The sequence below is a fragment of the Peromyscus maniculatus genome, chromosome 5, assembly GCF_049852395.1.
Source record: "Peromyscus maniculatus bairdii isolate BWxNUB_F1_BW_parent chromosome 5, HU_Pman_BW_mat_3.1, whole genome shotgun sequence".
Classification (NCBI taxonomy): domain Eukaryota; kingdom Metazoa; phylum Chordata; class Mammalia; order Rodentia; family Cricetidae; genus Peromyscus; species Peromyscus maniculatus.
In genome coordinates this window covers 116,410,738-116,423,276 of record NC_134856.1, presented here as the reverse complement: position 1 = coordinate 116,423,276, position 12,539 = coordinate 116,410,738, and the positions used below count along the sequence as shown (strand labels likewise).

Below are 12,539 nucleotides of genomic sequence, written 5' to 3'. Positions count from 1 at the left end.
CAGTTTTCAGTCATGGTTCTTCCATCTTTATTTTTCTTTAAAATTAAAAAAAAGTGTGTGTTTATGTGCATTTGTGCATGGAGGCCAGAGGCATAGGGCCATCCTGGGGCTAGAATTACAGGTGGTTGTGAGCCATCCTATGTGGGTTGGGAGCTAAATTTGAGCAAGAGCATAACTATTTTTAACTACTGAGACATCTGTCTAGCTGGCCCCTTTACGTTTTATTAAAATGTACATCTTTCTCACTAAGCACATACGCCTTCCTTTCTGTTGACCATTCCCCACACCCATTCACCCTCAGAGCTGCTGGGACCTCCCTGAAACCCCTCAGTTTCACTGTAGTCATATATGCCCCAGTTCTCAGTACCAGCTTCCACTTTATTTCTTCCTTATTCCTCTCTCCAGAAGCCAGTTGCACAATTGCCACATACTACTTATGCCTTTTTCAGGAGATCAGCAAGAATGTTGTATGTCTTTATAACCCCATGCTGGAGTTGTAGAGGTATCTCAGTGGTTAAGAGCATTGGCCAGAGGATCCAGGTGTGAGTCCTAGCACTCACATACTGGCTAACAACCATCTGTAACTCAGGTTCCAGGGGATCCAACACCATCCTCTGGCTTCTGTGGGAACTAAACAGAGGCGGAGCACATATGCACAGGCCAAATACTCAAACACATTAAAAAACAAAACAAAACAAACAAACAAAAAAACCCTGTGTTACACGATGTATCAAAATCTCTCTGACATACTTACTTTATGTCATGCATGCATACATTTAATCATTCATTCATGCAACTGATGCTTGTTAAACATGTTCTATGTTTAAACACCACTATGCACGTGTTCTGGGGAGGAAATCTATCCCTGCAGATTCATTCATTCATCTGCTCAACAACTGATTTTAATCTCCTGCTGTACACAACATTATGGTAAGCACAGAGAGAAAGTATAGAAGAATGGGTAAGATATGGTATTTCTCTTCTTGGAACTTATGGTTTTGTAGTAGTAGATCTATAAACAAAAGAATTGCAACACAGTAAGACAAACACCACAGTGCCATGGAAACAAGGTGAAGGAGCCCTTAGAGATTCCTATGGGAAAGCTTCCCTGGGGTACTGGCACTTGACTTCCAAAACACAGTTGATTCTTCTCTGCCACCCACTGCCAAGCAGCTCTAACTCAGGGATCTTACCTTGGTGAGAAGCAGACATACGGTCCAGTTCTGTTTTGTCTATGGCTGGCACTAAAGTGGCCCCAATCTGAACTTCCCATTTCTACAGGGGAATAAAGGCACTCAGTGATCACCAGGTTCTCCAGAACAACAGGGTCAGGACTTGGCAAGACCAGTGTGTATCCATGCTTTCAAGGCAAAGTCACAAACACTTGGTTTTAGGAGAAAGCATGTCGTGGTTGAAGAAATAGGGTGATAATGGCAAGGGTAGGAGCCTGAGGGCAATTCACAGGAATAACCACATATTCAAAAATAAACAGGTAAAAGACAGTGAAATGTTTGCCAGGCATGGTGACTCATGCCTGTAATCCAGCACTTGGGGGCTGAGGCAGGTGAATTTCTGTGAGTTAGGGGCTAGTCAGGACTACAGAGTGAGGTCCTATGTCAAAACCCCAACAAACCAACAAAACAAAGAAAAAAGGGAAATTTTTGTTTAATTGATTAAAATCATCTTGATTAGCTTTGCGTCTTTCCTGGAATTCACTTCTATTAAAATTCAGACATGGGCTGGGTGGTGGTGGCACACACCTTTAATCCCAGCACTTGGGAGGCAGAAGCAGGTGGATCTCTATGAGTTGGTTTACAAAGCGAGTTCCAGGACAGCCAGAACTGTTACACAGAGAAACCCTGTCTCAAAAAACAAAAACAAAAACTCCTGTGCTACAAGAGATCCTATCTCAAAGAAATCAGACCTGATTTAGGTTAATAGCCTATTCATATCTGTAAATTTTTTAGCATTAAATCATTTATCAGAATGGCTAGGAGAGACAGCCAGAGAGAAAAAGAGACACATAAACAATTTTGGATGGGAATCAGTACAACTATCCGAAGCATGAAGCAAAGCCCCAAAGAGAAGACTGGGTGAGGGGCCAGCAGGGCAGGAAGCTGCTTGGTGTGGGTGGAGGCAGGAAGGGGAACAGCCCAGCTCTTCTGGGTCCAAGCTCTCCATCCATTGCTGTGGTTACTTCCTGTGCAAACCTCCAGGCAGCCTTTCATCTGTGAAGCCTGGACTTTTATACCACTATTTGATGTGAACCAGTTCCCAGACCTGTTCCTCTTTTCCCTGTTTCTGGTTCCACTCACCCAAGCAAACCTAGAAGTGAGAAGCCTAAGTGTTGGATTTGACTCCTCTTCCTCCTTCAAAAAAATTCTACTTTTCTTTTAGTTTTTAAATTGTGTGTGTGTGTGTGTGTGTGTGTGTGTGTGTGAGAGAGAGAGAGAGAGAGAGAGAGAGAGAGAGAGAGAGAGAGAGAGAGAGAGAGAGAGAGAAGAGAGAGAGCGCCTGTTGTACCTCACAGTTCTCAAACATATGCTTTTTCTCACTTTAGATTTTTGCACGCCGCCGCCGCCCCCCATCTTGGGTCTGCCATCCTGCCGTCCCCGCAACCTCCACCACACTTAGCTAGCTTCTATTTATTCTTTTTAAGTTCTGGGCTTGGTCATTGTCTATGGAAATCCTTTCTACCTCCATCTCACAGCCTGGAGTGCAGCATGGAACACATGGAACACATGCATAGTACTTGAGCTCACTGGTGCCCGTACCTGCCTCCCTGTGCTGTGAATGCAGAGCTGGGCAGAGCTGGGCTTCATGGTGTTTGTGGTCGTACATGCTAAGCACGAGGGGGCACTCTGTATTTGGCTAAAGAAGAAAGGAAGATGGCAAGGAAGGGTTTTTTAAAGAAAGGGTGAAAGGACTACACATCAAACTTGATCTATCTTTTCCATTTCCCTGAATGACAGCTGTTCCTTTCCCCTCCTGTCTATGTGGAGAGACCATAACACATGCTTGAAAACACCAATTATGAATGTGCAGCTAAAGTGACTTTCCTCCCGAAGAAACGAGACTGATTATGTAGATGATTAGTGATTGTGTAGCACTAAATAATGAGCACAAGAGACATTTCTCAGAGGGAAAAACAAAAACTCCAAATGACTGAGATTTGCTTGAGTTTCTGGGAGTTCTGAGTTCCAGTCTTGATGTTACCTACCATTTGCTTTGACCTCGGGTAAACTGTTTAACCTCCTTAAACCTTAGGTTCCTTTAAAAAGTCTCCCTCTCTAACCCAAACCCAGAAAGACAGTCATGGTATGTACTTACTCATAAGTGGATTCTAGATATAAAATAAAGAACAATCAGACCACAACCCATAGAACCATAGAGGCTATATATATAGCATGGAGGTCCCTAGGACGACTGTGGCTTATAATAAATTTTGGTTTTACTCAATTATTGAAAAAAAAATAGCCAAATGAATGGAAACACATGAACTATGAACCAAAGGTTGAGGGGCCCCCAGCTGGATCAGGTCCTCTGAATAGGTGAGACAGTTGATTGGCTTGATCAGTTTGGGAGGCAACTAGGCAGTGGGACCAAGTCCTGTGCTCATTGCATGAGTTGGCTGTTTGAAACCTGGAGCTTATGCAGGGACACTTGGCTCAGTCTGGGAGGAAGGGACTGGACCTGCCTGGACTGAGTCTACCAGGTTGATCGCAGTCCTTAGGATTTGCCCTGGAGGAGGTGGGAATGGGGGGTGGGCTGGGGGGTAAGGGGAGGAGGTGGGAAAGGGAGAATAGGGAAACCCATGGCTGATATATAAAACTGAATGGTATTGTAAAATTAAAAAAAAACAAAACTGTAGAAACCTTAAAAAAAAGTCTCCCTCTCTCTCCCCCTCTCTTTCCTCTTCTCTCCTCCCCCCTACCCATGCATTAGTTTGCATGCTCATCTGTGCATGTGTGCATTTGGAGGCCAAAGGACAACTTCTGGTGGTATTCTCAGGAACACTGGCCACCTCCTTTGGGACAGTCTTTCACTGGCCTGGAGAGCTCATTAATTGGCTAGACTGGCTGACCAATAAGTCCCAGGAATCTTCCTGTCTCCATTGCCCCAGCACCGGGATCATAAACACTTGTCACAACCCAGAATTTTTCATTTTAAATTAGGTATTTTTCTTTTACGTGTAAGAGTGTTTTGCCTGTGTGTATGTATGCATACTATATATGTGTGCAATGCCTGTGAAGGCCAGAGGGGATGTGGATTTCCTGGAACTGGAGCTACAGGTGGTCTTAACCACCATGTGGGTGCTGGGAATTGAACCTGGATCTTCTGGAAGGGCAACCAGTGCTCTTAACCACTAAGCCATCTTTCCAGAACCTGTTTTTTTTTTTTTAAAGACAGTGTCTTACTGTGATATGTAAGTCAGGCTGGCTTTGAACTCACAGAGATCTCCCTGCTTTTGCTTCCTCCCAAGTGCTGGATGGGATTAAAGGTATGTGTCACTATACCCAGCCCATACCTGGAATTTTTATGTGTGTTCTGGGGATTGAACTAAGGTCTTTATTGTTTGCAAGGCAAACACTCAATCAGTTGAATCATCTCCCCAGCTCCAAGGCTTAGTTTGTTTGTAAAACAGTGATGACAGCAGTTCATGTCTCATAGCAAACTTGAGAAGTTTGGTAGCGTATATAAAGACCTAGTGCATTGCTTGGTACATGGTATTAACAATGTTGGCTGGAGCAGTGAGTGCAGAGCACTGGCTTTCTCTTTGATTTCTAGAGACAGCTCTCTTGCTGTTTCTCTTAACAGCAATTTTATGGTCAGATTCTAGGTTGATGGGCCTCAAGTGATGAGCTTTCTTCCATATCCTTCATATCCTTCTTTCTGGTTTCATTGGGCCTTTGTTCTGTTCACTAGTGATTAAGCCCCTGATGCCTCTGACAAAAGCCCCCCTCTGCTCAACTTCTTGGTAAGGAATTAGTGGACACTGTCATGGAATCTATAGATTACTCCCTTGAGTGATAGGAAGAGAAGCTTGTTATGACATCCGGCATTTAGTTCAAATTGCAAAGTCTCAAATTAACAAACTGTTATAATTAATACACAAGATATGTTTACTGTAGTTGATTTTCTCAGGTATTTGTTACAATAATGGTAAGCTGGCCGACAAATGTATTTCTGATAATATTGTCATAACATTACACATTTGACAGGTCAGATCTCTGTGCCAGCACCTTGTTCTATGTTTAAACCACTGTTATTTGGCCCTCTGTATTTGCAGATCCCATGTGTGCAGATTCAACCAATGTGGACAAATGATACTGGAGAACCTGCATCTGAACCAGACATGTACACAGACTATGTCATTATTCTCTAAATAATCTAGCATAAAAACTCTTTATTCGGTATTTGCAATAATATATTAGGCATTATAGAAATTGGATGTATACAGGAAGATGTGTATATGTGCTATGCAAATATAGTGCTATTTGTGTATATGTGCAGTGTGTGCATATGTATATATATATATATATATATATGTATATATGAGTCAGCCTCTGTTGTAGTTCCTTACAGTCATCTATACCTTGCCTTTTGAGGCAGGATCTCTCACAGGGACCTGGGACTTGTCTAGTAGGCTAGGGGAGACTGGCTGGACAGCAAGTCCAGGGATCAGCCTGCTTCCCCATGCCTGGCTTTCATGGGTGCTGGGAATTGAACTCAGTTCCTCATGCTTGGGTGGCAAGCACTTTACCAATTAAGCTATCTCTTTTGGCCCTGTGCTATGTTATAATTAGACCCCTTGCTGTCCAAGGGGCTTTAGATCCAAGCTTGTATGGTTTCTGAAGGCTGACTGAGAGAAAATGAGTGTATGGTAAGCACCTTTCTGGAAGACTTTTAATTTATTTATTTATTTTACATCTTGATTGCAGTACTCCTTCCTCCTCTATGCCCATTCCCCGCCCCCCACCCCGTCCCCCGTCCCCAGCCAAAATCCACTCTTCCTCTGTTTCTGTTCAGAAAGGGGCGGGCCTCCCATGGGTATCAACAAAGCATGGCATATCAGGTTGCAGTGAGACTAAGCACCTCCCATGTATTAAGGCTGGGTAAGTCAACCCAGTATGAGGAATAGGTCCCCCAAAGCCAGCCAAAGTGTTAGAGACAGCCCCTGCTCCCACTGTTAGGAAACCCATAAATAGACCAAACTACACACACACACACACACACACACACACACACACACACACACACACACACACACGGCCTAGGGCAGTCCCATATAGGCTCCCTGGTTGTTGGTTCAGACTCTGTGAGTTCCTAGGAGCCTAGGTAAGAGTTGTTGCTGTGGGTTTCCATCAGGTACTGGATGAAGGCTCTCTGATGATGAATGGGGTAGTCACCAATCTGATCACAGGAGATGACCAGTTCAGGCTATGTATCCACTGTTTCTAGGTGTCTTAGCTGGCGTCATCCTTGGAGATTGGTGGGAGTTTCCCTTGCATCAGGTTTCTACTTGACCCTGAAATATCCCCGATTTCCAGTCATGTCTCTCAGCACTCTCTCTCCATCCACCCACCAACCTGATCCCTCAAGTTCCCATCCCCACTCACCCCCAGTCCACCCAGAATATCTCTGGGGATTATAGATGGTTATTCTTTACTTTATAGCTAATACCCATTTATGAGTGAGTACACACTATGTTTGTCTTTCTTGGTCTAAGTTACCTCACTCAGGATGATTTTTTTCTAGTTCTATCCATTTGCCTGCAAATTTCCTTGTGTCCTTGTTTTTAATAGCTGAACAATATTCCATTGTGTAAATGTACTATATTTTCTTTATCTATTCTTTGGTTATAGGGCATCTAGGTTGTTTCCAGGTTCTGGCTATTACAAATAAAGCTGCTATGAACATAGTTGAGCAAGTGTCCTTATGGTATGATTGAGCATCCTTTGGGTTTATGCCCAAGAACGGTATAGCTGGCTGGGTGGTGGTGGTGGTGGCGGCAGCGACGACGATGGAGCATGCCTTCAATCCCAGCACTTGGGAAGCAGAGGCAGGTGGATCTCTGTGAGTTCCATGCCAGTCTGGTCTATAAAGTGAGTTCCAGGACAGACTCCAAAGCTACAAAGAGAAACCTTGTCTCAAAACCAAACCAAACCAAACCAAACAAAACAAAAACCCAAACAACAAACAAACAAACAAACAAAAAAGTATAGCTGGATCTTGTGATAGGTTAATCCCCAGTTTTTTAAGAAACATCCAAACTGACTTCCCAAGTTTATACTCTCACCAGCAATGGAGAAGTGAGGAATCTACAAGGAGGACCCCAGCTTAGAGACTTCATTTACTAATAATTTAGGAAATAGTCTTATCAAAAAAAAAAAACAGTCGAAGTTAGTATATCATATTCAATTTAAGGGCCATGTATTTAATTCTCCATTGACTTATAATTAGGATTCTCCACCTTAGCACCATAGAGTATTTATGATTTTTTAATGGAGAAGGGAATGGACTCAGAGCATTGCACATGGTAGGTGTCTCAGGTTCCTATTGCTGTGATAAGACACTATGGCCAAAATCAACCTGTGGAGGAAAAGGTTTATTTGACTTACAGGAACTCAAGACAGGAACCTGAAGGCAGGAACTGAAGCAGAATCCATGAAGGAATGCTGATTACACACTGAATTGCTCTTCATGGTTTGCTCAGTCTCTTTTCTTACACACCCCAGGACTACCTGCCAAGGGGTGGCACTGCCCACTATAGGCTGGGCCCTCCTACCTCAATCACCAATTACGAAAATGCCCCATAGTCATGCCTACAGGCTACTGATGGGGCCATTGTCTTCTTTTTAAATGACTCTAGCTGTGTCAAGATGACCAAATGAACAAACAAACAAACACAACCAATACACTAGACAATGCTCTGTGATGGAGTCACACCCTCAGCCCTTACATTTTTGTATTGCTTAATTTTCTAAGGTGATAACCATTACAGGCTGCTTGGCAGATCTCTGGACTCTACCTTCCATATCCCAGTAGAAGTACACTCTCAGCACTAGGGAGGAAGAGGCAGGTATGGATTTCTGAGTTCCAGGCCAGCCTGTTGCACAAGCAAGTTCCAGGACAGCAAGGGCTACACAGAGAAACCCTTTCTTGAAAAACCAAAACCAAAAATAAACCAACAAACAAAAAGAAACCCAATACACACACACACACACACACACACACACACACACACACACACACACACACACACACACTTGTGTATGTATGACTTTGTCAACTTGACATAGCCTAGAATCACCTGGAAAGAGAGCCTGTATGAGGGACCGTCTATTGGGGCTGGCCTGAAGGCCTGTCTGTGGAGGATTGCCTTAACTGACTTAATTGGGGTGGGAAGACCCAACCTGAATGGAGGTGGCACCATTTCAAGGGCTGGGCCCTGAAACTGTATAGGAATAGAGAAAACTAGCTGAGCAGGCAAACAAGTAAGCATGTGTTCTTTTCTCTCTGCTCTTGGCTGCAGATGTGATGTGGCCAGCTGTTTGAAGTTCCTGCCACTCTGGCTCCCCTGCTATCATACAGCTGTGTACTAACTAAACCCTTTCTCCCTTAAGTTACTCTCTGTCAGCGCGTTTTATCAGAGCAAGAGAGATGAAACTAGGACAGTATGTTACGAACAGCTCCACTCTGTCTTACTTTTTCCTTGTGTGGAAATGTTTAACTTTTTAGTACAGTCCAGTTTATGTGTATGCATATTTAATCCTTCGTCCTTTTGGGGAATTCTTTAAGAAATTGTCTCCTACTTTAAGGGCATAAACACAGTACTCTATATGTCTAAACGTTTTAATGTTTGATTGGAATATTTGTTTTTAATCCTACAGAAGTCCTTTTTTTTTTTTTTGTTTTTCTCAGTGGGGTCTTATTCTTTCTTTCAGGCTGGCCTGGAAATCACAATTCTACTTCTCTAGTCCTAGAATTGTAGGAGTGAGCTACCATGCTTGGATCCAGCTGGAGTTTTTTCCTGCGTGCATTGTAAGGTAAGGACCACCTGTATCTCTCAACCTCACTGCAACCCATGGGGTAGATGTGATTCTTCACAGATTGAATAGCCAGAGCTTAGATAAAAAGAGTTCCAGTCCAGCTGGGCCACAGAGCCTCCCCCCCCCTCTCTCCCCACTTCTCTCTTGCATCCTTGTTGTTAGAGCCTCATGTGCCTCTAGGCTCACGAGGGAAGGGAGAATATGTGGTTAACTCACTTGCATTCTGGTGTGAAAGTTCAGGTCCACTTTGCACAGGTATACAGAGATGAACATGAAAAGGTGTTCCTTTTGGCTTCCCACAACCCATTTATCCGCCCCAGAGGTAACCACAGCTGACAGTTTTCCAGATATAGATTTTCTAATATTGTTGTGGACATGGAGCATAGAACAGAATTCACAGCGATTGGTCATTTTGTAGATGTCTGCAGTCTTCTGAGCTACGTGTTCCAAAGAGGAGGACTGTTGTCCTTGATTTCTTTCCACTCCCAAAGAAGTTGCTAGGTGACCTTTCAAACCTCACCAGCAGGCCACCAAACCAGCCCTGCAGCCACCTCCCCTCCACCCACACTGACCTATATATAAGCAGACACCAGAAAAGATGTGGGCGGATTCCCCTGGAGCAGGTAGCCTTCTAGGATAATGCTTCTTCTGTCCCCAGGGGCTTGTGGGTAGAATCTAGGAGGTCTGTGGACAGGATTAGGAACGGATCCCCGTTTTCAGTATTCTCTGGGCGGAATTCAGCCTTCTCCTTCAGTTATGAATTCAGTCAACCAGTTGTAGCAGCATTAGCGACAGCTGCTGCAACTTTGTCACCAATAGAAACCACAGGTGTTTTCCCATCACACACAGTTGTGGGCATCTTAAAATATCACTTAAATTCATTCTTAGAATTACTGCTGGACCTTGGTACATTGTGGGATGAAGAAGGAGCACATGAGTGAAAAAAGCAGGACAGGGAAGGACAAACAGGTCCGAACTGAAATAGTCGAGCATAGGAAGCAGAGAGTGGGAGGGTGGGAGCTGCTGGAGTGTGGCAGGGGGCTGCAGGGAGACCCTGGCAGTACTGGTCAATGAGTACAGAGGTTCGCTTATGTCAGGTGAATCTGCTGCACAACACGTTAACAACACGCATTGCATACTTAGGACATGGCTAAGAGGTTGCCCTTGTGTTAAGTGTCCTCCTAATGAAGGAAGAAGGAAGCAAGGAAGGAAGGAAGGAAGGAAGGAAGGAAGGAAGGAAGGAAGGAAGGAAGGAAGGAAGGAAGGAAGGAAGGGATGATGAAGGTTGAAGGCTGCTTTGGAAGGCGATGAATATATTTATGATGTAGATTCTAAGGGTGTTTCATGAGTAGGCACTCCTCAAGACACACTAAAACATTCACATAAAATATAATATATGTCATATACATATTAAAGATATGTAGCCTTTTACAAGCCAACTGCACCTTACTGAAATAGCTTAATAAAATGTACTATTATTAAAGTACACATTTTAAAAATGATTTTGATAATTGTATCTCAGGAACAATTGTGTCCTTGGTAGTCATGTACACTTTGTTTTGTAAACTTTAGAAAGTTTTTCTGAGAAGGGTCCATGTTACCTGACAGCCAAAGGCATCCAAACACAAAAATCTCCAGAGTGAGTGTCTGTGGGATGGCTGCTTCCCTTACAGATGACCCTCAATCTTTAACGGCTCAACTTGTATGGGTTTGTCTTTTTTGTTTTGTTGTGTTTTTTCCTTAACTATGGGGTGAGAGTCTTGGAAGTATGATTTTGGGTCTTCTCCCTGGCTAGTAATACGAAGGCTGATGCTCTCTGGCAACGCTGGGTCACAGCTTCTTGTCAGCATTGCAGTCACAAGGAGGAAGTCACTCAAGTTCCACCATGGGCCATGGGGTAGGTTAGGTGAACTACTGCATTGACTACTCACAATACCTTCAAGTTATGATGATGTGTGGTTGGGGAAACCATGAACCATATCCAGTAGAAAAATATCTGTGCCTCAAACCAAGCCCACCACAGACAAGGAGACAGTGGTCTTTTGGTCTTGATGGCTGTTTGTTAAGATGCAAGGACTTGGAAATGTATTCTGTCACAGCCACTGTTAGAGCAGCAACATGTTCCTACAGAGGCAGGTCTATACCCTCCATACTCTTAGTTAAGGGGTTGGTGTGAACCCATAAGATGCTCTCTGCTTTTCATCTGGAGAACACAGAATGCCAAAGCTTTGCTTGAGTAACCCACCCCATCGGGTGAAGAGGAAACAGCTCCTGTTTTCCTCATCTGCAGTGTCCCTATGAAGAATGTGCTGCTGGTTGTGAGTCCTCAAAGACGCCAGTGTTGGTGCGGACACCCTCCAGCTGGGACTCACATGGGTGAGCAGGAGCCTGGGAGTGGGATGTCACAGGGAAGATCCAGACAACAGTATTTCCCGAGGGACCCTCCTAGAAATCAGCCCCAGCTGTTGGGGCTGGAGCCATATTCCTTAAGGATTCTTCTAATCTTCCCACCCTCCTTTCTCCCAATTCAACCCAAGAGGGATCAACAGGCTACAGAGAGAGAAAGAGAAGCATAATGAAAAAAAAAAAAAAAAAAGATGGGCAAAGAATTCTTCTCTTTAAAAAAACATAGAAACAATCCCTTGGTCACATGTAGAGCTTGAGATGGGGGCAGGGGAAGAATCAGAAGAAATATAAAATGAATCTTTGACTTAGCCTTTTGAATATTTAAACACCTGAAATGGAATCTCAATGCTCCGAATGCAGGTGATTTTAAAACTGAGTCCCTAAAGAGCTAGCTACTCAGCACAAGGAGACAAGAAGTGGCCAGAAATTGGAGATATGGATGCAGGGCTCGAAAGAAAACATAAAGCCATTTGAGGTGTTCATACAACAGTTTGGACTGTGCATTTGTTCATTGCTCTGGCTGTCTGTTTTTCTTTATGAAATAATTTTTAAATACAATTAATTTTTTTACTATATATATATATATATAATATATATATATATATAATTTTTTTTTTTCCGGAGCTGAGGACTGAACTCAGGGCCTTGTGCTTGCTAGGCAAGCACTCTACCACTGAGCTAAATCCCCAACCCCCACAATTTGCCATGCCATGTCAGGCAGACATCTTCTACCCCAAGATCAGACTAGCCTGTGTGGCCTGGAAAGCACATGTACCTGGCAGGTGTCATCATAAAGATGTTCCCGTTCCTCTTGCAGCGTGCAGGGTTCAGCGTTAGTTGAACTCGGCTGGCTGTTGCTCAGGCCCTGTTGGAGGAAAAGGGAAGAGGGCGCACTTGAGTCCCTGGGCTAGTCACTCACTGGGAATCTGTGTACTAGCCGGGAGGGAAGACCAAGCGGAACAGAGCACGGGGAGCTGTGTTAGCACTCCTTAGTTCTGGTCTACAGTCTGGACAACAGTGAAAGGCTGACATCTATCCTCAGGCGGCTGTGGCCTACAGCCTGGGCATAGGTGAATTTCC

At 43.9% G+C, this 12,539-nt stretch overlaps 1 protein-coding gene across 1 annotated transcript in view; it reads right to left on the bottom strand.

The window, feature by feature from the left end:
- Cdyl (chromodomain Y like) overlaps nucleotides 1-12,539 on the bottom strand; it is a 226,776-nt gene that overhangs the window by 187,182 nt on the left and 27,055 nt on the right. Inside the window, exon 3 of the mRNA XM_042278348.2 lies at nucleotides 12,235-12,324. Coding sequence (XP_042134282.1) covers nucleotides 12,235-12,324 — 90 coding nt within the window. The remainder of the gene's footprint in view (nucleotides 1-12,234; nucleotides 12,325-12,539) is intronic.